Raw genomic sequence first — 27,627 nt, forward strand, 5'->3', positions numbered from 1 at the left:
AAACGATTTAAAGTCGCAGTGGTAACCCTGCCACTGTCGCATAACTTACCCTTCCCCCACGTCCTTGTGTGCTGCTATTTAGCGCTGCTGATCGAGGGGACCAGCTAAATTGGACCATTAATCGCCTCCTTCTGACATAACCCAGGGGCTGAGGGCGGAACGCAGCACAGAGAACGTGCCAGTTTTCAGTGCATCTGGCGTGCAGGGTCACCTTATTTACACATTGACTGTCGCTATGTATTTCCACATCCACCACAAACACGCACGTCTCAGGTGCACACTCGAAACCCTTCGGGCCCCGAAAGCCTGGGGGAGCGCTGGACGCAACGGGAGCTCAGCTCCCGCGGGTTTCACGGCAGGTGGATTTGCCCATGAGACAGAGAGAGGCGAGAAGCAGCCAAGCGTCTCCCTCTCTCACCCGACGGAGAGAAGAGCGGCCGTTAAACCACGGGGAAGGCGCTGGTGCGCACTATAGTCCGGCCAAGTTCTAACTGCCGCTGATTTGGATACGCAAATAACCGTTCTCATGGGCCCGCCCACTCCGCTCTGTAGGGAGACCGTTCTAAGCCGCCGAATAACTGCTCGGGCTCGCGGCTGCTTCACACCGAGGTGCTACGGCGCCAGCCTAGGGGGGCTCTGCCCAGCGACAGGGACAGTGCCACGCGAGGCCCGCCCCTCCGCAGGGCTCAGCTCTGACACACCTTCCCCGGGGCCGCGAGTAGAACCAGCTGCATCGGTGGGGAGAGCGAGTGACACCCCCACCTCCACCCCGTGTGTGCCATGCAGGTGAAAACAGAGCCTAACTCGGGGAGGGCAGCCGCCGACACTGCATGCGGACTGGGGTTGGGGGGTGAGCCCAGCTGGAGGGGGAAGGGGTGGGGTGCGAGAGCTGAGCTGAGCTGGGGGGTGGAAAGGGGAGGAGTGAGCGGGCTAGGTGGGAAGGGGGAGGGGCAAGGGGTGAGTGGGGGAGAAGGGGGGAGCTAAGGGGTGGGAGCCAGCTGGATGCAGAAGTGAGAAAGGGAGTTGGGGGAAGGGCAGGCTGCATGCACCCACAGGCAGGGTTGCGGGGAAGGTGTGTAATTTCAGGCAAGGGGGTGTCGGACATGCAGCTGTGCTGTGAAGATGCTGTCAGGGAAGCTGGATGAAAAGGGTGACGCTGGAGGCTGCTGAGCAAGATGTGAAGCTGTACAGCCGTATCAACGGTGTGGACGGATTTGTAAGAGCAGATGTGTGAAGGTTGGGGTGACCAGATAGCAAGCGTGAAAATTGGGATGCGGGTTGGGGGTAATAGCACCTATATAAGAAAAAGCCCCATAGTATTGGGACTGTCCCTATAAAATTGGGACATCTGGTCATGCTAGCGAAGGTATGGAAGCTGCAGCCAGAGGTGGGGGAAGCTGGCACTGGGGAGGGAGTGCCACAAAGATGTGGACACTAGTGGCGGGGGGAGCTGTAAGAAGGTGTTGAAGCTAGACGGATGGAGGATTTGGATGTGCTGGTTTTCAGGATACCCAGGATTATGAGTCAGCTTGTTACCGACTGCCTCAAGTTGTAGGGATTCTTGCCTATGGTGACTGGAGGTTAGCTCCCTGACACCACCAGTCTTAAAGCCACTCAGTCACCCTCCTGCAGGCTCTTCCAGCCATGTCTTTGCCTTACAGGTTAACAAGAGGTGCACCCCAGTTCCTTTGTCTATCTGAAACATTCCCCTGTGGTTTCCAGCCCTGGTACTGGCTACTCACAGAAATCCCAGATTCTCTGCTCCCAAAGGAACATTGTACCCTCAGTTTAAGAGTTTTATATTAAATCATCATTCCAGTATAACACACTGCACTTATGAGCACTTACAATAAAATCAAAGAAGGTTTAAGAAAGAACAAAAGTCCCACTGGAAACATGAGTGTGATGTAAACAAATGGTTGCAATACAAAGCAAAATAATAAAACAAAAACTAGGATGTATACTTATAGTTATTTACCTTTCCTATCTAATAAAGCAACAGTTCTTAACCAGGGGTCTGAGGCTCCCTGAGGGGCCGTGAGCAGGTTTCAGGGGGTCTGCCAAGCAGGGTTGGCACTAGACTCACTGGGACCCAGAATAGAAAGCTCAAGCTCCAAGCCCCAACCCTGCCACACGGGGCTGAAGCCGAAGCCTGAGCAACTTAGCTTTGCAGAGTCCTCGGGGGCACAGAACCCTGGCCAGTTGTCCTGCTTGCTATCCCTTAATGCCGACCCTGGCTTTTATATGGAGAAAAACTGTGTTATGGAACAAGTCGGGCCTGGAGTTTTTATAGCATGTTGGGAGGGGAACAGACGGCTCAGAAAGAAAAAATGTTGAGAACCTCTGTAATACAGTAGGTGTTTACCCCAAAAGTACAGTCTGTGGCAGAGATAATAGATTGGATCCTAGTTAGCTATGCTTGAAACACCCCTGTGCTCAAAAAGATTGCTCCTTAGTGAAGGGATACAGAGTGTCTTTCTCCACACTGATATATTGAATCAGTCTTTTGTTTTTATTCACAGACAGGATGATCCTCTGTCTAACATTCCTTTTTTCCTCCAAGTGGATTTGATTGTTTGTAGTTGTCATGCTTTCCCATTGACAGTTCTGGGATGGAGCAAGGACAATTGAAGCTTGTGTTACATCATTGGCTGATCAGAAGGGGGTGACAACTCCCTCCCACTTGAAACATATGATTCCATGATAATACTTCAGGGGCTTCTGTGTCACATTGGGTGTGTAGGAGCAGGATTTTATAATATCCCATAAGAATTAATGTATGGTTTGATTCCATCCTGCCAGCCACTCTTTTTAAATAGCAGAAAGGAATGACAGACCAGAACAATCCTTATGACTGATTATGGTCACCCTTTTGTTTTAGGATAAGTTATAATGTTTACTATGGTTTCCTATATGTATTACAAATTAGGCACTCTAGTTACATATACATTTATTTGTTTTAAGGTTTTTAAGAGACAGGATCTTGTATTGTATCTATGTTAAGGAGATTAGAGGAATGTTGAGGGCCAGAAGCCCCAATGTGAATTGTTTTAGTTATAAGATTTAGCAAGGCTTGATTTACAATGTATTCTGCTAAATATACAATACTGCTGTCTGTATACCTTTGAAGGTTTCTGTAAGAGATTGTGTGAATGAGGAGTGCATGCATCAGGAAAAGATAAGGTGTGAAAGCCATCACAAATGTCCAGATGGTCAAAAAGAAGTGAGAAACTTGGAAAGACCAGAAGGCAATCAGAAAACATCTATTGTATCCGATGCTAAACATATTAGCAGCACTGACGACCTCAGAGGTAGCAGAGAATCCTGTGGCACCTTATAGACTAACAGACGTTTTGGAGCGTGAGCTTTCGTGGGTGAATACCCACTTCGTCAGACGCAGGTAGGAAAACCAGGCAGGTAATAATCTACAACAAGCAGAATTAAACAGTAGTTCAATCAGGAGAGTGAAGGCCCTGTTCTAGCAGTAAGATGTGAAAACCAAGGGAGGAAGAAAACTGTTCTGAACGGCAAGTGCAATTGACACCAGCAGCTCTGACATAACAGACGTGAAGGCTTGCCAAATTACAGAACAGTTTCCATTCCTGGTTTCACACCCTAACGCCAAACATGGCCTCACCCTCCCTGATGAACGAACCTCTACTCTAGCTGCTGCAGCATATATATACCTGCCCCTAAATGTCCACTCCGCGCTACGAAGGGGTATTCACCCACAAAAGTCACCCCAAAACGTCTGTTAGTCTATAAGGTGCCACAGGATTCTCTGCTGCTTTTACAGATCCAGACTAACACGGCTACCCCTCTGATACTTGACCTCAGAGGTGAGGCTGGCACCCCCGAAGACGAGACAACAAATAGGAGATAACGATGGGAAGCCCAACAATAACCATCAAATGATAACACCACTTAAGGACTAATGATTACAGGATAACATTGCAAAATATATGGACTTGAAAGGGAATTTATAACTGTAAAGCTGGGGTGTTTTGCTGTGGAACTCTGGGTTCAGTCCTGCAAAGCCTTGGAGCATCGGATTGCGACCAACAAGAGCCCAGCTCCACACTTGTGCTCAGTCTAACTGGCCATTAGATTGACTCGAGCTACAACAGACTGGTAACTATAAACATCACTGGCAGAACTCTGGGTGTGTGTGTATGTGTGTGTGTGACTGAAAAGCATATGCTAACTGTTGTATTTTCAATAAATGCTGTGTATTTGCCTTCCTCTATAAAGACCCTGTGTGCTTTGTGTAAGCATAACAGGTGAAAGTGTCAACGCTGTGGAGTGTGGGAATCCATACAAATGAATCAAACCTGCAGATTGTTTTGTGGGGTGGGAGAGTAGAGGGAGCTGCCTGTATCATGATTAAGGTTAAGATTCTGTCATAGATATTTTTAGTAAAGGTAAGGAACAGATTGCAGGCAATAAACAAAAATTTACAGAAGTGCATGACCCTAACTTTTTTACTAAAAATACCCTATGAGGGGGAGACAAATAGAGTGCTGCTGGGTGCTTACAGCTGCTCCAGCCCAACTGCTGGTGCTCCTGCAGAAGAGGTTGACCACTGCTGCTCCAGCCTCAGAGGGGCTGACCCAGCCCTGGCCAGCTGCTCTGTCGGGCCACCAGCTAGTTGCTCTGTTGGCAGCTGCTTCTGCTCTGCCACTTCTCCTGTGGCAGACGCTGACCACTGCTGCTCCAGCCCCAAAGGGTGCTGACCCAATGTCAACCACTGCTTCAGCCCTGGGGCCATGGCTTCAGCGACCCTGGGGCTGACATCTGCTTCCTCCTTGCCCCAAAAGAAGTCATAGAGTTCCTGGAAAGTCACAGAATCTGTGAACTCTGTGACAGAATCATATCCTTATCATGATCAATAGAAATGGAGTCAGAGGGTCAATGTTCCCTGGGGCCAACTGTTGATGGGACATCAGGGGAACTACTGGAGTTAGGCTGGAAGCAACTCAACCACTTGGACAGAGCAGTCCACAGAGTTTAATAAAATTGCACTTATTCAGCTTAACCTGCATTCAGCTTCAGTCTTTGCAAATAAAACATGGTGGCAGCATCTGACCAGTGAGTACTCTGAAGTGCAGCAGCTGACCATGTCTGCGACGGTCGGTCTGAAGCCCTCTGGATTTTGAATATACAAACCTAGCCCAGCGATAGGCCCAGTGGAAAGAGGAGTTCTAAATGTACACAGAGCTGGTCATGTGGGAGGACTACAACAGCAGGAAAAGTATAACTAATATGTTACTTTATTGGGCAAAGAGATCTGCAGCACTCTGAAGCTCACCATTCCTCAAGCCTCACAGCAGTCCTATGAACCCTGAGAACCTATTGCTCCACAAAGCAGAAGAAAACTGTGGAGCGACACAAGTTTTTCATTAGAGACCAATCTGAAAGCGTGGGGATAGACCTTATGCACACTGACTGCTGCGTGCAGTTTCGAGGGCTTGGTAGTCTCCCAGTTTGGAATGTGATAGTGAGTTATGATACTTTTTTGGTCTCTTTTTGGTTGTATGGTTTAGTAATGTACAGGCCAGACAAGATGATTTAATAGTCCCTTCTGGCTTTACATTTTATGACTTGGAATCACCACCTGTGGGAATGGCTGCACTGGTAAGGGGATCTCACGTTAGACAGAAGCTTAGACAATACACATGGTGTTGGAATTATTATCATTAGTGATACATGTTATCTCTGACACCAGTATAACCGTAAATTCATTTATTACACTTAAAGGCCAAATGATATTTATACAGCTGCTCCAAATGTGCCTCAGCTACCTAAGCACTCATCAGACCCATACAATAACATGTAGTTATTAGTATTGAGCAGGTACTGACAACAAGACTAGTCCTTGGGTCCTCCAAATCTAAATTGACTGGCTCTAAGTTGAACAGGCAGGCAGACACTAGCAAGTGACCCCACCTATTCTTTCCCCTTTTATACCTTTGTAATACATCTGTGTATCTAACACCAATCAGTTTTAGGTCTCCACTTTTGTCAAAACCAGTCTGAACCATCCCTGACTATTTGGTTGGCAAATGTCCAGGGACTTCAAAGATTCCTTTCACAATAGTTTACTTATCTTTATCATAGCTGCAGTTGTCCTAGGAACTTTTTCTCCATTATTCATTCCTTTTAATTAGTCCTTGCTAATAAAGGCTCCAAATTTAATTTCTTCTTTTACTTAACAAAGCACTCTTTCAAGGTTTCAATTTTTTATTTTTAGCAAAGCAAATTAAACCTATATATTCCTACATGGGTGTGTAGTTGAAGCCTCAGGAGAAAGGATGAAAGCTCCAGGAGGGGCAGCCCTCCCAGAAATATGTACAGTGAGACAATAGCAAAGGAGAGCAGGTGGCCTGGATTGCATATCCACAGTGAGATGCATTTACTGTGGGAGGCAGTACGAGCAGGTAAAGGAAAAAGGCCCAGCACTAGGACACTACTGCAAGGAATATGGCAGGTTGAACAATATTAGCAATGCGTGCAAGAACAGACAAAGGTCTCAGAAAGCTTTAGTCAGACTGCACAAGAGGGGAATAACTCATCACAGTGGTGAGCGCATCATGACTCTTTTCTTTAGTCCAAGAACATCTGAAGTTCAGTCTGTTGCGACAGAAAAGTAACAAGGGACAATACCAACCACTATGTATGCAACAATGTTGATGGGGAAAGGGTCTCTGCGATAGCAGCTGGACAGCGCACCTTCCTGCAGTGTGATTCATTGGGTTAATTGGCCTTGAACACCCTTTACAAAGAGCAAGAACAATCTAATAATGTACAATGAGGACACATTGCAGCCCATAGGAAAATGTCATCTCCTGGTGACTAACCTGAAAAATAACAAGTGGCACCAGCTGAAGTTTGTAGTAGTGGATCATACACACCACGGACTCTTGGGGCATACAGTGGTACAAGCCATGAATGTGATCATGGTGCAGTGTCAGAATTTTATAGTCTATCTATGGGAAGTCCCATAGACAATGGAAACAATTTTAAAAGTAAATGGGATATTTTCAAAGGTAACAGATACCTCAAAGGAAAGCTGTGACTGAAAGTAGACCCCACAAAGGAACCATAGTGCTTACTATGAAGAAGAATTCCAGTTGCACTACATAATCAAGTATGCAAGGATCTCAAAAGCCTGCAGAGTAGGGATATCATTGCACCTGTAAAGACTAGTCACATCTCAATTAAGCAGCATGATAGTGGTGAAGAAGTCATCAGGCAAATTATGCATCTGCGTAGACTCGAAGCCATTGAACTGGGCATTGAAAAGATGCAAATGTTGACTGGTTATAATTGATTATATCTTGGCAGAATTTTCTAAAGCCAGAATTCTTATGATCTGTGATGTGAGGAATGGAGTTTGGCACATAAACCTGGATTAAAAAGTCCAGCATGTTGACAACTTTTGCAACACTAGTTCACTACAGATGGCTGCACATACCCAGGTGTTCCAGAGAAGACTCACCCAAGGGCTGGAAGGACTCCTGGGGTAAAAATAATTGCAGATGATATCCTCACTGTAGGCAAAGTGAGCAATAAGGCAGAAGCTGAACTAGACGATCACTGAAAACTACAAGACTTGTACAGTGATGCAGGGACAATAACATAACTCAGCCTGGAAAAAATATGACTCAGACAGCATGAGGTGACATATAATGGATATCTGCTCAGAGCAGAGGAACTGAAAGTAGATTCCCAACAAGATCAAGACAGTCAGAGACATGCCAGCACCAGTGGCTGTAAAAGGAGTTCTTCAGAGGAATGGTACATTTTCTCTCCACATCTGATTGCAGTAGCAGAACTCATACATCAGTTCACAAGGCAGGATATTGAGTGGGACTGGGCAGGTCTCCAACAGCAAACATTTGACATGCTGAAGCAAATGATAATGGATGTCATTGTCCTGAAGTACTACCAGCCAGGAGGGAAACTGACACTCCAATGTGATGAATCAGAGAAAGGATTGGGTGTAATTTTTTTGCAGAAGCCACCAATCGCTTGTGCCAGGAGAGCCCTGTCAGAGACTGAATAGGTGTACACCCAAATAGAAAAAGAGCTTCTGGCTTTCCGAGTGGTATGATTTTACCCCATGGCCAGCCAGTAATAGTGCAATCAGACCACAAGTGACCCCGGAGACAATCATGGCAAAGCCTCTTCGTAGTGCTCCAAAAAGGTTGCAGTGCACAGTGATGCACCTCTAGCACTACCAAGCAGAGATCAGATATTTTCCAAGATGTTAAAGGTTGTTATCTGACACCCTGCGCAGAACAATTGACTCAGCATCAATGAGTTGGGGAAAGGGGATGAGAGAATTGAATCTATTATCATTCTACGCTCTTGCCCAATTTTAACAATGAAGCTGATGGAAGTCAAAGAGGCTATGGAAAAGAATATTTAACTATAGGTCAACAAGAGAGTGATATTTTCAGGCTGGCCAGAAGACAAAAGTCAAGTACCTGTAGGAGCAGAACCATATTTTCAAATGAAAGATTAGCTATGTGTGCAGGATAAAATCATGTTTCAAGGACAGAGAGCTGTTGTTCCTGCCTCATTATGTAAGGGTGTTATGCAAAAAATAATGCCTCACACCTTGACAATGACAGCTGTCTTAGGTTCGAGAGTGTTGACTGGTTGGGAATTTTTACACAACTCTGCTTCTTGATAGAAGAGTGTGACATCTGCCAGTTATGCGATAACAGAAAGAGATTCTGTTCCCATGTTAGCTGCCCACCCAACCTTAGCGAAAAGTGGGAGTGGACTTATTTACCTTCAAGGAAAAGCAGCACTTGATTACAGTGGACTACTATTCAAATTTTTGGGAGGTTGATGACCTTCTTGATACAAGAAGCAAGTCAGTGACTGGTAAACTGAAGGTCCACTTTGCAAGATAGGGAATTGGTGACTCTGTATTCACCAACAGTGGACACCAGTTTGCCTGGGAAGATTTAAAGGGCCCAGAGCTCTTGTCGCTGAGGGGAACCCGAGCCCTTTAAATCCCAGCCCCAGCCCATCCGATGGAGCCGCGGCTGGGATTCAAAGGGCTCTGTGCGGCCCGCAGGGGGATTCTAAATCTTCCGCATACGGCGTTCTGCAGGCAGCCCAGAGCCCTTTGACTCCCGGGCGCAGCTGTGATTTAAAGGGCTCTGGGCTCTCCATCGCTGCGGGCAGCGCAGAGCCCTTTGATTCCCGGCCGTGGCTGAGATTTAAAGGGATCTGGGCTCCCCGCTGCTACGGGCAGCACAGAGCCCTTTGATTCTCAGCCGCGGCTGGGATTTAAAGGGCTCTGGGCTCCCTGTGGCTGCGGCCAGCCTAGAGCCCTTTGAATCCAGGCCGCGGCTGGGATTTAAAGGGCTCTGGGCTGCCCCCAGAGCGCCGTGTGCGGGGGATTTAGAATACCCCTGTGGTCCACACAGTGAGGCTCTGCGGGCCGCATGTTGTGCAGGCCTGGCTTAGAGGGACAATTTTTCTGGGTTTCCCTTTACAAATAGATCATCAAGAGTGGAAATGTGAATTTTTAAGAGTTAACTTGATAGTTAATATACACCAGAACAACCAAAGGCTATGCTTCTGTTACTAGGGAGTTTGTTTTTTTGTGGGTTGGCACCTTTCTTACAACAGAAGTGAACTCAAATTATTACTGAAGATCAGACATGTCGTACTGTAAAAATGTCACTTTATTTATTTTACTCAAGGTTCCCCATTTAGGATTTAATATTTTAAAAAAATATTATACTTGCATACTATACACTATGCATGTATTGTTATTAAATACATAGAATGCTATGCAATGTTACTTATTCCCTGGCCCAAAGAATTTTGTCATTAGAGTGGTTAATATTTTAAAGTTGCTTAAACTATGTAAGAATGGATTGTTGTAAAGTAGTATTTAAATTGCTCTTGACGTGTCAGTTGGCTTTACATTTTTTAGATTTGAAGTTAATTCATTGAATTAACTAGATAGCTTTAAATTATTCACTCATTAATTTAAATAGTCAAGTCTTTGTGTGAGCGCTGTACTCTCTTGTAAGCGATCCAGTGCCTTTTTAGCTAATGTTTCTTCTGTCAGTTAACAAATCCTCTGAACACTTCCATTTGTGCTGATTTTCAAAACATGCTTTTGCCTGATTTATAAGAAGCATCTATTTTATATTGGTGTATTCCAATTTTAACTTTCAAGAGACGGTACATAAATCCTTATTTGAAGAGAGAGAAAACAGGCTATTGCTGTTGATTTAATCATCAGACACCTCAGGGAGCTAGAGGTCATATTCTGAAATTCATCTATGTGTTTATTCTCTGGTATCATAAAGGGTTCTGAATAACTATACATCCCAAAGTGATATACATACTTTATAAGGCAAGGTTGCCTAACCTATGACCCGTGGGCGGTACACTGCTCACCAGAGCATTTCATAAGGCCCGCAGCTGCTTCAACACAATATACTAATGGCTGATTCATTAGTGTTTTGTCACCATGTTTACATCATTTTAGTTTAATCAAGTGTGTAACTAGACAATACTGTACATACTGTTGATATCTAAATACATAGGAAACAAGATGAACTTAAAATATTAAATCAATACAGCTGACTTTAAATCTTATTAAAATATGTAGAATCCATTTGGTCCACATAAGATTGTGCTTAGCTTTATGTAGCCCACCTCTGCAATGAGGTTGGGCATCAACTGGTAAAAGGGAATCTTGTCATAGTTAATTTTGTTTAAAAAAAAAAGTATAGTGAAATTTCTCAGGAGTTTTAAATGCTGATGTTCAGAGTGGATTTGATTTAAATCATGATTTAAATCACTAGTCAGGAAGACCCACTTTAATCATGGATTTCTACATAAAAGTGCATTCTTGTTGGTTATTACTAACGTGAAGATCCTGTATGTTCAGACATGTTCCTTTTGTCATCTTCAACGCCGCTTCCTCCTGAGAAGGAACACTTCTCATGATGTTGTTTCATTCGAGAAACCAAGCCTTGCATTTCTTTGTTGCACTGTTTGCATTTTGGACGCATGCCTGTCTTACTCACAGGTAGAGGAACTTCATTAAAATATTCCCAAACTGGGTCTCTTTTACGGCCTGCTGCTGTTATAGGTTTTCCCTTCTAGTGAGAGAATGGTATGATAGACCTGACATCAATGAAGGGTACACTCAGAAAGACCTCAAGACTTCTGGAATATGCTGCTCAAACAGTTTCACTTTTGTTTTTACTGCCTGTCTCTCCCTTCTCACATTTATCTCCAGACTTCTTCTCCTTGTCCAGATCTATTCCACCCCCAGCAATCTTCTATTCATTGAGCTTTTTGAAACTTTGCACTTTTAGAGAGAGGTATGGAATTGACTCTGTGTACACAAATTTGCAGAGGGACAATAGAGTTGAAGTCTGTTGTTTCTCACCTCTGTATATTATTTAATTATTTATTTCAAAATATTTTTGCTGTTAACAAGCATGTTATCTCTGGAGACACAAATCTACAGTTTGAGAACTGCAAAACTAAGCATCTCTGATGGTATCTTCTAGACTGAGCACTGAGTCCCATTGGGAAGATAGAAAGATTACCCTAAATAATTTATAAAGAAGCTCCTGGAACCCCATAAGATTGGGTCCTTAATCTATGAACTATTGGAACTCATTTATAAAACTTTTCTTAAAGTTTACATGACTGTATTGTCTCATTATATAGAATTAGAATTTATAATCCCTATTCCATGATGAGATATCTTTGAGCTATAATGTATCTTAATTAAAACTATCTTTAGAAAAGTTTTCTCCTTAAAAAGCATTTTATCAAAAAAATCAGATTTTTTTAATTTAAATCAGATTTTTTTAAAATCTTTTTTTTAGCTACGCTGCTGATGTTACATTCTAGTGAAGGAAAACACATATTCAATAATTTACCAATTTTTGCCTTGTCTTGGCATAAAAGCCATATTATCAACTCTAAATGCTCAAAAATCATAACTTAAGCCCTTAAAAATAAATTAATAAATAAAACTTGAGTCATTAGGGCTCATGTTTAAGTGAAAACTGAGAGTCTCATTTAATTACCTGACTTTGGAAACTGGGCTCTGATAAATAGTACCAAATACTGTGAGTCTTGGCAACACTGCAAAAAGGATTAGTCAAAGTTTGCCTCCTCTGTACCACATACTGGTTGTCTTCATTATACATTTTGCTTTCCACTTCTAGCAGTTTCTGAAGGTGCAGCATGTAGAGAAATCTGTATGTATATCTGGACATTACATGAGGCATTACAAAAAAAAATGTTCCATGAGCATGGGGAAATGTCATATTGTAGTGCACTGACCTTTGGCTTTCTATTTGTAGTACTTCAGGATTGCTTTTTCAAATCTCCTTGTCAAATGCTGTAGAGAAATGAAGTTTCTTCTTTGAGTGATGTCCCAGTGAGTAGTCCACTTCAGGAGATTGTGTGCCCGTGTGCATCTAGGAGAATTTTGACAGCAGTACCCAGTTGGGCCACACATGCACTTGCCCCATCTTGCGCCTGTAGCGGCGGTTAACTAGCATTTTGTGGTCAACACCCACTCAGTTCCTTCTTAAACACCCTTGGTCCGAGTTGGAGCTCTGGCAGTGCCTCTGCACGACTTACCTTTAGATATAAGTTTAGCAATATAGTGCAGTAGATAGAATAGTTAAAATTTGTTCCCTTTTTTCTCCCTGTTAAAATATATATATCTTATTTTTATTTTTACATTTCGTTCACCCCTCTTGGGAACAATTTTACCTGAGAATGCCCAGGTTTCCTGGCTTTAAATGTTGCCAGGAATTGCAATTGCAGTCTTAGACCTTGGCTACACTGGCGCTTTACAGCGCTGCAATGTTCTCGCTCAGGGGTGTGAAAAAAGACACCCCTGACCGCAGCAAGTTACAGTGCTGCAAAGCGCCAGTGTAAACAGTGCCCCAGCGCTGGGAGCGTGGCTCCCAGCGCTGCAAGCTAATCCCCACAGGGAGGTGGAGTACCTGCAATGCTGGGAGAGCTCTCTCCCAGTGCTGGCGCCGCAACCACACTCGCACTTCAAAGCGCTGCTGTGGGAGCGCTCCTGCGGCAGCGCTTTGGAGTTTTGAGTGTAGCCAAGCCCTCAGACCGACATTCCCAGTGTGTCCACTGCTTGGGGGGTAATACGCGTACATCAGAAGTGTTTCCATTGCCACAATCTTAAGGCCCATGCCTTAAACAGGAAAGCGAGGGACCTTAGACGTAAATGAATCCTTATAGAGAAATCTCTCTGCCCAGCCTCTGATCTGGGACCGCAAACGCCTCCTGGTCATTGGTTGCCTACTTCAATTTCTGACAGACCTCCCCCACTGACTCTGCATGGGAGGGACCTGTCTCCCAGGAAAAGGGCAAAGAAGAGAGCTACCACTTCTACAAAGGGAGCCTCCAAAAAGAAGTATTCTTCAACTTTCTCCACATCCTCAGTACTGACCATGCTGCAACTAAGTACCTACGGGTCGGTTAGATCTTCTGATACAGCCGATACCACTAAAACCAAAGACCCTAAGTGGGCAGGCTCTCAGAAGGACAGCAGAGACAAGACTGCCCCTTCTACTATAGCACTGACTGCAGCAGCTAAACACTCAGTACTGAGCACCTCTGGAAGTGCCTCAGCTTATGGCACCGTCTTCTGGCTCTCTGGCACATAGCACAGAGACAGTGGTACCAAAGTCTATTTTACCTCCTTTGGTACAGACAGCCTCGGCACTGGTCTTCCCAGTACCACAACAACTCCCAGTTCCACAACAATTATTGCCAATGCCATCTTCAGTACTGAGATCTCTTGGAATACAGCAGTTTCTTTGACGTAAGGACCTAATAGTTGCTGCAGCATGAGAATCACCTCTTCTCAGTACCAATATAGCATTGGTACATTCAGCACTGTTACACACACCAACAAACAGATCTTCCCCTCCTTTTCTAGTGAGGAAGGCAACGATCAGGAAGGAGATGTTTATTCTTCACACCACTCTTCACCCATCCAGGGAATCATCAGACCAGATCTAAAGGAACAGCCGGGGCACCGTTCCAGAGATGACACGCAGGTGTGCTATGGGTATCCATGGATGCCACCACCAATGCCATTCTCACCACAGTGACCATATTGGGACCTGTGGGCAATATATAGGCAACATTATTCCACGCCTCCCAGTATCTCCAGGGAAAGACAGAGAAGCTCCACATCGGCATTAGAGACAGGACTCTGCGAATCCCCTGAGGAGACTTTTGAGGAAACAGAAGAGGATCTAGACCAGGATGTCACTCCTGCAACTAACACTTCCTCCTCTTCAGCTAGTTTGTTTACCTTTGCACAGCCACCCGCAGCTCCCAGTGGCCATGGTTTGCTGTTCCCGGCCAATGGGAGCTGCAGGAAGTGGCAGCCAGTACCAACTCTCAGGGCCAGCCTTACCGTGAGGCCAACTGAGGCGGCCACCTCAGATGCCAGACTGGGGGGGGCCTCAAAGGACGCTCCCATTCCCCCTCTCTTGGGCCAAAACTTTGAAAGGTCTCAATTCTGCATTCTTCCTGTTCTACTCCTCTCGTGGTACTGCTCTGCTACCTACCCCAATAAAGGAGAACTAACAACTTAAAGTGCCTTGTTCAAAAATTTTAAGTATCACTTAACTTTCAAATGCTTGAAGCCATGGCTTCTCCACTTTGTCACCATTGGGGATTTCACGCCAGTAATGTGAAATATTTTCATTGTCTTTGGGGAACATGAATTTTTTCACTTGCTATGGCCCATGCAGTACAAGGAAGTCCCTCAGGCTACTGCTAAAGTGGGTCTACAGCCCTGGATCATCTAGACTTAAGGAACTAAACTCAGCAGCAGCTATTTCGTGCGCCTCCGCCACACTCTTCTCTGATCTACACTTTTCTTCAGGAATGTGCATGGTTACATCCATCTGAGATGGAGATATGGATGCTGCAGTAGCTACCAGGTCACCTGCACTCTGACTAACTAGAAGGTCAGGCATCTCCTCACCACTCACATCCTCATGGGCCAGAGGCTCACCATGAACAATTTGTGTCTATGTATCTCAGGAGAGCTCCTTCCTGCTTAGATAGAAAAGCTTTCTTTGCTTGCTTTCTTCTTCTGAATGCTGCCCTAGAGGGGTGTTTTCTTCTTTCACTCATGACTGCTGTTGTGTGGCCGCTATAGTGGCTCTCAACGCTCAGTTGAAGTGGACAAATAAGCAGGCTGGTAGCAGGGCCTGAGTGAGGGAAGAAATCAGCGTTTTAAGGGCCTAACTGGCTCCTGTTACTTCAGTTGACTGCCTGTTCTCCTCAAGTGGGTTCAGGGAAGCAGCAGGAAACAGGAAGCTCCCTGAGAAGCTGGTGTTAATCAGTCCAGGCTCCTGGGGGTGCGAGAGAGTTACATAAGAGGCTCCTCCTCCTTTCTCTCCCTGCATCTCCTGCTGCTTTCTGTTATTCCCTCTCACTTTTTCTCCTGCCTGCCTTATATGTCTCTTGTGTCCTGCTTCCTCCAGCACAGCACTCCACCATCGAGAGCAGGGAAAATACATATGCACCAGCAGCAGACACAATTTTCTACACCCTACCCCACCCCACCCCACCGTCTGGCACCTGAGGCAACCACCTCAGTTCGCCTCATGACTCTGTAAGGTTCTGTGGAGACTCCCTGTACTGCCTCTCCACTTTCTTCTTCTTGCCTGGTGGTACTGTTGCATTTTCCATCTTTCTTCGGGGCTTCCTTAGGTATATATTATCCTAAGCGCTAAAGGAATGATTTCACCCTTAGCAGACTTTGAGATATATATATTTTAGCATTTGAGCTATGGGATTTTAGACTGTGACACCTTTGTGGAATGGTTTATGAGCATTTACCCAAAAAGCAAAAAAATTAAATAGCATTCGTTATGTGAAAGGTCTTGTGTAGTGTTCTTGTTCATAGGTATCATTTTCCTTCCCAGGGATTGCATGTTGGTTCAAGTGAACAGTGTTTATGAAGCACTTTTTTGTATAACCTTTTGTCTTATATGTTAAAACAGTGCTATTTGTTTCCACTATAAAACTTTGTGGCATTTACAAATAAGGTAGTATATCAGAGTTAACTGTACATGTTTTGATTAACTACCTAATTTAAAAATCTGTTATGACAATAAGTGAATATTTTCTTGTTGTCCGTATCTGAAGATATACATCAGTTGTACTACTTGGATATGCCATCATTCCAAAATATATTGCTATAATAAACAGATGCTTCTGATAGCAAACGTAATCTCAATGAAATAAAAATATAGTTTTGTCAAATTGCAAGCAGTTTGTTTCTGTTGAGTGTCCTATTGATGTTGCTATATATTTTTAGAATTCCACAGTCATGTGTTCTATATTATAAAAAGGAACCATTTGTCATAGTATTTACAGTGGCTTCTTGTCATAAACAGATGGTTAAGGGTTAATGCCTCTTTTACCTGTAAAGGGTTAAAAAGTTCACCTAGCTAGCTAACACCTGACCAGAGGAACCAATAGGGGAATGAGATGTTTCAAAAGGAGGGAAGTTTTTCCTTTGTTTAGAGTTTCAGTTTCAACCAGAGTGAAAAATATCAAGGAACCAGCCTTTTATCAGAGTAGTAAGTTTTAGAAAGGAATAAATAGATTTATGTTTATTTCTTTGTAACCTGTCTTATGCAATTAGAGGTAGAATCAAATTGGTTATTTTTTTGTGTAACTAAATTTGTGCCCAGGGGAACATCCTCTGTGTTTTAAATCTGTTGTCTGTGAGAGTAGCTGGTATGCTAATCTCTCCCAGAGGGTTTTCTTTTACCTTTCTTTTCTTTAATAAAAAGCCTTTTTCTTAATACCTGATTGATTTTTCCTTGTTTTTAGATCCAAGGGGATTGGATCTGGACTCACCAGGGATTGGTGGGAGAAAGGAGGGGGGATGGTTAATTTCTCCTTGTTTTAAGATCCAAGGGATTGGATCTGGACTCACCAGGGAATTGGTGAAGGAGTCTCTCAAGGCTACCCAGGGAGGGGAAGGTTTTAGGGGGAAAGAGAGTGATCCAGACACTGAAAATTCTGGATGGTGGCAGTGATACCAGATCTAAGCTAGTAATTAAGCTTAGAAGTGTCCATGCAAGTCCCCACATCTGTACCCTAAAGTTCAGAGTGGGGAAGGAATCTTAACACTTCTTAATGTTAATACTGATTTAAAAGAGATTTTATTTTTGTCTTCAATTCTCTAAGCTTGATTTTATATTTCATATTCATAAAATCAGTATTTCCTCCTTATCAATCAATACAGAAGTTGTGATATCAATTCTCTCCTGGATAGAATAGTCCAGAGTGTGCTGCTGTCTTTTCTCTGTCCAGGCTTGGTTATAATTTTGACCTATTTTATTGTAATGTCATGCCCTTAATTATATGTCAAAGGTCACAAGGGAACATTCTTGTTTAAACAAAAATACAGAAGTAGATTAACCTGTTGATTTTTGTTTTGTTTCATAATTTCGAAATAGGATCCAAATGAAGATACGGAATGGAATGACATATTAAGAGATTTTGGAATTTTACCTCCAAAAGATGAGCCAAAAGATGAAACTGAAGAAATAGTTTTACGTTTACAGAAAGAAGCAGAGGGCAAGTAAAGTTTAAAATTTATGCTCTTAATATAGCAAAGCATGAAGATCTGAGGACTCTTCAGAAACATTTATCATGACACAAAAGTTCTAACGTAATTTCACTCTTAAAAATAGAATACTTTGATTATTTTATTTGGTAGTGTTTTTTATTTTTAATTTTCATTTATTTGTGTTTGTTTATTTTATTCAGTGCAATATACTTGTAAAATAACAGAATAATAGCACAATAAAATATATAGATGTGCTAATAATAAATATTACTGTACATAGTATGTAAAAAGACAAATCAGCAATTCACTATTGGACAAAGAAAATCTACTTTCGGATTTTACCACACAGGGTGGTTGACGTAAGCAATATTAACATTCAAACAAACTACTGATCAGTTATCTACTCACACAGACTGGTAAGAACAAAGGGAATCAAATCAGAAAATCAGTCTTCAGAAGGAAAATATATCTCAGAAAATTATCTTCTTGGAACTGCTTTCCTGTACTTCAAATTCCCCATGTGTTTTGTGTATCCCGCACTGCAAAACAAATTTTTACACAGTGTATGTGACCCAAAATACTAAGGGCAAAGTTTTCAAGAGACCTCTGGATTTGTGTCCACTGCTTGGCACATCAAATATTTTCATTCCCTATTACTTTGGGGCCTAGTTTGCATGCCCACATCTATCATGCAAATGCTTACATGTATGTTTAACTATGTGCCAGGAGGTTCAATAAGACTACTCGTTGTGCTGAGTTAAACACATTTTAGTATTTGCAGGATTGAGGCCTAGGTATTTACGCTTATCTAGTCAGCATGTGTACCAAAAGCAAAGATTTAGAGTGCCTCAAAACATCTATGTGCACAACTGCTAGTGCTGATTTAGAGACTGCAGGCTCTATTCTGTCCTGTTCCTCAGCCCTGTTTGATGTAGGTTTTGGGGGGCTGTCAGGAAGCTATTTACAGTTCCCTGATTCTGTGCCAGCCATTCCTCGCATGAGTTAAAGCAGTCTAGGGATCTTATCTCAGTGGAGGATTCGTGGAGTGGAGCAGAATTATGTCATACCCCTGCCTCGTTCCCACTCTGCCTCCTCCAACTCCCAGCATGCCCTTTACATTGGTGGCGAGGATGCAGATAGTGTAAGAGCTAGCTCAAGTTGCTTTATGACAGTGGGAGTTTCCCCTGTTGCAAGGGGAATTCTCTGTTGTTCGCTTCTGGCCTAAATCCAAAGACTTTACATTACCTGAAAGATGCAAAATGGCTGGAACTAAATAGGAAATCTGAGGCTTCTATGAAAATTTAACCCCAGTACAGACATAGTTAAATCCACAATTTACCATGTTATGTTGTGTCATGCTGTCTGAGAGCAACATAATATGAAAATGACAAAGCATATAAAGTAACTTATAGTTACTCAAACTTCAGTTATTTTTCTCTTTCTTGCCCAAGGTTGCTCCAGTGTTGGCCAAATTTATAGGTGAGACCTGAGATGTTTTTCAGACTGATATTGCTCTCCTGCCTGCATCTAAAAATTCTGCACATAACAATATTGAAATATGCATAGCTTTTTAGTGGAAAAAAGCTGACTAATTATTTGGCTTGTTCTTTTTAGTGAAACCGTTTGAAAGAATGACTCTTAAAGAACTAAATGAAGCTGAAGATGGCTTTGATGAGGATGATATGAAAGCTCTTGAAATGTATAGGTACAGTAAGATGTTTCTTGCCATATTCACAGTACATATTGTTATTTAGGGTGTTTCACACATATGGGATAAAGAAAAATTCCATCCCCAAACTGAAAGGAAGAAAACCTACCTACATAGTTATGAATTTGAAAATTAAATATTCAGGTAAAAATTAATGCTATTAGTTAGAAAAATATTGCTTTACCATCTGGATGGTATTGGTTTGCAGATAGAGTAAATGATTTAAAGATACATTTTTCTTTATTGCCAGGATATATGTGTAGTGTATTTATAATTAAAGATTCAGTGGTACAGTATTTCATTCACACACTGTAATTACTGCTTTAGAACCCTTAGCACATATAGACAGTGCATACTACTGAGTATTCGTAAAAGATTTTTAGTACATCTATTGTTGGTCCCATATATGCAGAACCTTCTTTTTTTGCCCCTTATCTAGTACCCATTCTATGTGGTTTCCTATTTCTTAATTCAGAAGGATGGCTTTATCTAACTAATATTTTATATATACACAGTATTTATTATGAATGATTATATGTAATCTCAAATCCCCGATAAACTATTAATATCATTATACAATGCTTTCTTACATACAGTATGATGCAGAATCAATATGTCTAAGCACTTTGGCTTCTGGGTCAGAAAATCATAGAAGCTTACACCAAGATTTTTAGGGTATAGTCAATTTAGTCATATTGACCCTGTGTGTATAACAAGTATTTTATAACAATAATTTACAAAGTACTTTTGTCAAGATCTTTGGGTAGTACTGTACAATGACTCATAAAAATACAATGTATGACATTGTCACGAGGTTGCTTGCCATTTTAAGGGGGATCTGGGCTCAGGTTATCTGCAACAAACTAATTTAAGGAGTCCATCGAGGCAGTTGATTGTATAACAAGTGCTCAGCTTGGTTACAGGGGGGTGCTCACAGAGAGAGACGCTCTCTCAAGACCATGAGAAAAAATCTCTCAGAGACCACCAGCCACAAGGGGAAGGACTGTGTAACCGCTGAGACCAAAGTAAGAGATGTAATTCACATTTATTTTGGGTTTAACAAAGTAGAACCAAAGCAGGGGAATTTTGGCTTACATTCATTTGAACAGTGTAGAATTCTTAAAGGGGCCTGAGAGATGAGACACTGAGACAGGGATTACTTGCAACATGACACTAGTTCAGTAGGAGGCATGCCTTGCAACAGACATATACAAAATAAATGTATCAATGTGATAAAACTATCCACTTGAACTAAAAACCAGAACTGGATTTGAACTATGTCCGTTATAGTATATTCCTGTACTGTTAGAACTGCTAAAATAGTAGCAATTTAGAAATACTAGACTGGTGTTGATTCCAAGTGTCTACTGCTATTTTATGATAGAAAGAATTTTAAAAGAATGTTCTCATTAGTTGTGCACCTAAATCCTTACACATCATGGTAAGAATATATTAAATTTATTTTGTTAAACACTTTTTAAAAGAAGGTCAGCTGCTGACTTAAAACAATGGCTATGTTTATTTCAATAAATTTTAATAAAAATTGGCCCTTGGCTGTGAATTTTTCTCACTTTCTACATTGTCATTATTTTTATAGATTAAGACTGCCACCTAGTGCTTTTTCATTCAATTTTTCATTACAAAATTGTGCAACAGTAAGGTATTAAACTCTGGGTTGCTTTACTCAATACATTATTTTGTTTTCAGAATCATAAAAACATTTTGACGTTTTTTTGAATTTGTGTTGCTTGCCTTGTCTTCACTGCAGTATCAATACAGACATGTAATACGTTTGTTGCTTTAACTTTCTTTTCCTTAATATTTCATATCCTTAATGTTCCTTGACTGATGGAAGTACATATAGTTTCTCACTAACTAAATGCCAGCACTAAAGCTTTCTAGCACAAAATTATTCCATTAAAACTTAAAGACAGTCAGATATAGATTATTAAAAAAATTGGCACCACATTTCAAAAATAGTTGCCACTTTTCCAAAATGTACAACAATATCTATCTAAAAGCAGGATGAAGTACCAAAAGTTGAAAATCATGGTTGTAATATTTCAACCATAAATGATGGTGGGTTTATTCAAAGGAACTAAGAGATACAAAAATGATATTAATGTAAAATAAATTTTAAAAAATTGTATCAAATAATTTTTGTTTCTGAAATAGGCAACAGCGGTTGCAAGAATGGAAAATTCTTCAGAAAACACAAAAATATGGGGATCTGAGAGAAATTTCTGGTGAGCAATATGTGAAAGAAGTCACAAATGCTCAGAAGGATGTGTGGGTTGTAATTCATCTATATAGATCAAGGTAATGCTATGATTATATTTTTCAAAACTGTTTAAGAATCTAAAACACTTAGCAAAAAATGATTCAAGATGATGAGATGATAAGAAAGATGATATATGCAAAATAGATTATAATATCATTGTTTACTATATCCCCACTTGGGGGAAAAGAAATCTTAGAAAATAAGATTTCTCCTCTGTTCATCCTCCTTGCTCCATCAGTGCACTACATAGGATTTCTTCACCTTTGTCTCACACAGAGGTAATGCAAAAGATCTTTCTTGCTAGCTACTGTTGGCAGACATGAATTGTGCTGGAATGCAAAAGTTCCTCTGTAGCCCTCCTTCAAGATTCTTCTCTAAGGATTTTGCTGTCTTTTTCTTTCTTTCTTTCATTCTCTCCCTTCAGCAGATCAGCAGTCTGGTAGGGTGAGAGTCTTTCCCGAAGGATTGAGGAAGGTTGGGGTTTGGATTTCCCTAATTTAGCAGTTCTCCAAGGAATTCCCTAGTGGTAGCAGTAATTGCATTAGGATTCGGTGGTAAGATCTAAGGACTCCGATGCTGAACTTTGTGGGTGTGGGGGTTATTTTGTGTTTTGTGTTTTTGTTTTGTTTTTTTGAGACAGGACATGGCTTTTTTCTTAGTACATTGGGAGGCAGTTTCCACTATTCATTCAATTGCCATGAAACAAACCTTCCTTCCAGGATCAAGGATCAGTCAAATGGAAATAAATGCTTTTAAAAATAGGGTGTGGAACCTTCCATACTGTCATAATGGCAGACTCCTTTTGCCCTAAGCATCCCAGAGAGGGCCCAAGTATCAGTGCTCCGTCTCTGTCTTCTGATCACCCATAGACTTTTCAGTTCATTACCCACAAGGCTTCAGCAGAAGTTCCCAGTCCAGGAACAGTCCAGGATGGTTTTTTTTCTGAATTACAAAGTAAACTATATATCTTATTTATTCTGTCTTAAAAAGAGTGGTTCCAGTTCTGGACACCACAAAAAGTTCTCAAGACAAAACTAAAGAAAATAGGAAAAGTAGTCTCCCTCATACACAAATGACTGGAAAAGACAGGGAACTCCAAATGATCCAACCTAGTAAAGAGGAGAGTCATCATTAGGGCCTTCCAAAAGTTATACCAAGTTCAACAAAAGGCCACTAAGTTCTTCTCGATTCACAAGATTAACTTCTTTGTTCCTTCTCTAAATCAAAACTAGTCACTGTAAAGGAAAACTTCATCTGTGTGGATGGAATAGGTGTTCTTCTTCGAGAGATGTCCCTGGGGGTGCTCCGCTCTAGGTGTCGGTGCGCCCCTGCGCCTTTGATCGGAGATTTTTTACAGCAGTACTCCTACCGGCCACGCATGCTTAGGACCTGTCACTCACTCTGAGTATGTCACTAGTGAACATGAGCGGCCGGTACCCTCAGTTCCTTCTTTACCGCCCCCGGCTTGAGACGGAGCTCAGCAGACTCCTTTATATTTCTTTCCCATCTTAAAATACCTGTAGTTCGACAGTTTTTTTCCTGTTACTTAGCTGTTAGTTAGTGTTACCTACCTTTCTTCCTACTATTTAAAAAAAAAAATATATAATAAAATTTTTCTCGTTCTGTCAGCCGCTTCAAATATGCCTGGCTCCACAGGCTTTAAGCGCTGCTCCTCTTGTAAGGACGCTATCCCTCTTTCTGATGGACACTCCAAGTGTATAAAATGCTTGGGGGAGACTCATATTCCCCAAAAATGTTCTCACTGCACTAAGTTAAGCTCTAGAGCTAGGAAGGACAGAGAGTTAAAGCTAAAACTTCTTTTACTCCAAAGATCCCTGCAGTCCGCCTCAGACCCTGGCGCAGACTCTGCCTCTCTCAGACACAGCTCTAACCCTTCAAAAAAACCGAAGAAGACAGCTAAAAGAGAGCACTCACAATAGAAACAAAGCTTCACTGATAAACCTTCTCCTGTCAGCTCGTCAGTTTCCTTACCAGCGTTTCCCCGCCTGAGTACGTTTGACGAGCCGGGCTCCTCCGGTACTGCGCTAAACCCGCCTGTGCTTTCGGCGGCAGCGTGAGGCTCTTGTGCCGAGGCGACAGGCTTTCAGCTGCCTGCCTCGTTTGTGGCACCTATCGGCACCGCGATGAATGCGGCACCGACAACTCAGACGCTGGCGGAGGCACCGCAGCCTGCTATTAATAGCACGGCACCACCTGCGGCACCGGTATTACTACCGCTACTTGGCACGGAGCCAAGACTAAAAACTCCGGCGCCAGCCTGGGTTTCCTCACAGGATCTCTATCTGCCTTCGCCTACGACTGCCCCACCGTTGCAATTTACCCACTCAAGTGACCTCCTAGTGTCACCTACACTGCAATCACCCTTTCTTGGGGATTGCTTCTCTATGACAAATGACTCAGGGTCTGAGCAGCCTTCCTCCAGTGAGAAGGAGTCTGAACTACAGGCTGCTGTGCCAGTGCAATCTGAATTCTACCCTCAGAGTCCTGTCCCCCGCGGACACAGGAAAACTGTCCCACACCAACTTCAAGATCCCACCTCCTGGAGTGTTAACCCCTGGATGGCACCTCCTATGCCTTTTCCATCACCATGGCAGTATTGGGCTCCGTGGCCATCTTTCCCTCGGCAGCACATCTGCTACTCTACTCACACTAGACGCGAACGTCTAAATCCTATGACGCACTTGGCGGCACCCTCCCATCCTCAGGATCAATCAACTCCAGCTCCTGATCCTGACGTACCAACTGATCCAATACCTGAGGAGGCGTTACTTCATTCCCCTCCCCTGCCATCAGATCATTTTTCAAAATTCCAAGATCTCTTCAGAAGGGTTGCCAATGAGCTCAGAATCAATTTGGAAGTACCTGACCAACAACATGAGCTAACAGACATCCTGCAACCATCTTCGTCATCCAGACTGGCATTACCAATTAACTCAGCCCTTCTGGAACCTGCTAAATCCATCTGGCAGACTCCAGCCACAAGCCAGCCTACCTGCAAATAGGCGGACCGGAAATACTTCATTCCCTCCACGGGGTCTGAATTCCTTTTCTCACATCCTGCGTCAAACTCTTTGGCAGTGGACGCAGCCAATCAGAGAAACAAACAACAGTGTTTCCGCCATATCCCAACCAACAAAGAGGGCAAACGCCTAGACCTGCTGGGTCATAAAGTATATGCTCCTTCAACGTTTACAATTTCGAATTGCCAATTATACCGACAATTCTAGCAAAGTACGACCATAGAAACTATAATAAGTTCATGGACTTTATTGAACACATCCCAGACAACAAGAAACAACAGTTTACAGCTTTAGTTTTGAGGGCCAAATCATATCCCGCACGGCTCTTCAAGCAGCTCTGGATTCAGCCAATACTGCAGCAAGATCCACCTACAGCGGTGGTCATGCGCCGAGGTTTCATGGCTTTCCTCTTCTCTCTTTCCTCGCGAGGTTCAAGAAGCACCATAGAGGATCTCCCTTTTGATGGTGATAAACTCTTTTGCTTCCACCACTAATGAGGTGCTTCGCACTCAATGAAGGACTCAAGGGCAACTCTCGGTCCTTAGGTATCCAAACCCTACAAACAGAAGGCGACAGTACAGATATCAACCTTACCACCTCATATCAGGTCGCGCTACCCCTCAGAGTCCATATACTCAGCATTTCCCAGAAGATCTCAGGATCAACAACAACAACATACCAAACGCCAGAGGTTTCCAGATACCGCAGCGTCGCCCCAATTCTTCTTGGGATGCCCCAAAACTTCCTCAAAATAATAAGCAAATTGAACCTTTGGTCGAGGGTCTCGTAAACGTCATGATCCGCCCCTACTCCAGCGCATGTAAAACTGCCCTCCAACTGTCTTTGGACACCGTCTACAGCCATTTTTTTTACACCAATGGCAGGCCGAAATTACCACCGACCAAGTGGGTTCTAGAGGTCATCACAACGGGGTATTCCATCCCCGTTCCTCTCCTTACTCCTACCGTCCCAGCCCACCCTCCCCGTCCTCTTCAGGGACACCTTTCACGAGCCACACCTTCCAGCAAGAAGTACAAACATCTCCTTCTCACCTGGGTGCTATCGAACTCGTGCCCGGAATGCCACAAGGGGAAAGGATTCTATGCTCCCCTTATTTCTAAACAGAAGAAAACTGGAGATGGCAACCGATAGCCCTCGAACCTCAGGAGATACTCAACACATTTCTCGTCAAGAAGCAAAAGTTCAAGATGGTTACTCTCACCAACCATAATTCCAGCCCTGGAGCAGGGCGATTGGTTTTCAGCCCTCGACCTACAAGACGCCTATTTTCACGTCACTATCCACCCAGCCACAGACGTTTTCTCGTTTTTACCCTTGGCTCGAACGCATTACCAATACAGAGTTCTCCATTTGGCGTCTTTCCACTGCCCCTCGAGTTTTCTCCAAACTCCTAGCGGTAGTCATGGCCTAACCTCAGGAAACAAGGTTATAATATTTCCTTACCTGGACGATTGCCTCCTCAAGGCCTCCACATAGGTGCCGAGGCCCCCTCCGGCTTCACAAAAATCACCATCGAGTGCTTTCAATCCTGGGCCTGCAAATAACTGAAAACAAATCCACATTAAGTCCTACCCCAACGCCTGGACTTTATAGGAGCAAGCCTCGACTCCAGAACCGGACGGGCATACCCTTCCACCCGACCAGATTCAATACTATAAACTGCTGGCTACAATAGCTTCACAGCGTCCTTCGATAGTCCGCGCCCGAGACTGCCTCTCAACTATCTGGGCACATTTCCTCGTGCACTTTCGTGGTCCAGAATGCACGTCTCCACATGAGGTGCTTCCAAAGCTTGGCTGGCCACAGTTTGACAAAACCAAAACGTGCATCTCAATATAACAAACAATTTAACTCATCACCTATACCGGGTCAAGGACTCTTCATCATATGTGTGTTAAAGTCTCCGACTAACCTCTGTGTCTAGAGTCCCTTTCTCCAGAACTCCTCCAACTGTGGTGTTTGACCACCGACGCATCCCTCACGGCTCTGGGGCCCATATCTCTCACCCACACAGTCCACGGTGATATGGTCTCGCTCCTGATTGACCTCCCTGCACGTAAACGTTCTAGAATCTTCGAGCTATCCAGAATGCTTGCCGCTGCTTCCCTCCCACTAATCATAGAATCAGCATGTAATACGTATAATGACATGCCAACATTGCCTGCATGTTCTACGTCAAAACAGGACAAGGGGGGGCTCGTTCCCACTCTCTGTGTTCAGAGGACCATGGAACTCTGGAATTGGGTGCCTTGCGAATCACATCAGATATCAGCTGCGTACATCCCAGGCAGCTGAACACCACGCCGATGAGCTTAAGCAGATGTTTCTTCAGAGTAGAATGGGAGATAGACGACAGAATCATCTTGACATATTTTCGCACTGGGTCACCCAACCATAGACTCTTTGCACCCCAAAAAACACAAAAATTGCTCAATTTCTGCTACAGGGCAGGACTGGGCAAACACCCCTAGGGGATGCCATTCAGATCTCCTGGCACAGCCCTTCGTTTATGCTTTTCCCCCAAACATTGCTCAACAGGGTCCTCACGAAGATACGAACGGACGTGCAGGAAATCTTGATTCGCACCTTCATGCCGAGACAACCGTGGTTCCCATTCCTAACCAGAATGTCAATTCAACCACCGATTCCCTGCCTCTCATCCCAATCCCCTATCACAGCAGCACGGCCGGCCTTCTTCACCCCAATCTCTCCATACTTCACCTCAAAGCTTGCTACCATGCATGTTCTTCCCAACGAGAACTTAGACTGTGCCGACCAAGTCCAGAGGGTACTTCTACACAGCAGAATGCAATCCACCCGGTACACTAACCTCCGAAAGTGGGAAAGATTCACACAAATGGTGGCCAACAAAACACTGTTTTCTACCTCTGCACCTCTTCCCAAATTCTTCCAAAGTGCATGC

The 27,627-nt window shown here is 43.2% G+C and overlaps 1 protein-coding gene across 1 annotated transcript in view; it reads left to right on the forward strand.

Annotated features, from left to right (window-relative positions):
- The first annotated feature begins 780 nt into the window (after nucleotides 1–780).
- Nucleotides 781–27,627, forward strand: part of PDCL2 (phosducin like 2) — a 42,839-nt gene continuing 15,992 nt past the window's right edge. Inside the window, exons 1-4 of the mRNA XM_032794441.2 lie at nucleotides 781–786; nucleotides 17,541–17,661; nucleotides 19,268–19,358; nucleotides 21,537–21,680. Coding sequence (XP_032650332.1) covers nucleotides 781–786; nucleotides 17,541–17,661; nucleotides 19,268–19,358; nucleotides 21,537–21,680 — 362 coding nt within the window. The remainder of the gene's footprint in view (nucleotides 787–17,540; nucleotides 17,662–19,267; nucleotides 19,359–21,536; nucleotides 21,681–27,627) is intronic.

Source organism: Chelonoidis abingdonii, chromosome 5 (assembly GCF_003597395.2).
Source record: "Chelonoidis abingdonii isolate Lonesome George chromosome 5, CheloAbing_2.0, whole genome shotgun sequence".
Classification (NCBI taxonomy): Eukaryota; Metazoa; Chordata; order Testudines; family Testudinidae; genus Chelonoidis; species Chelonoidis abingdonii.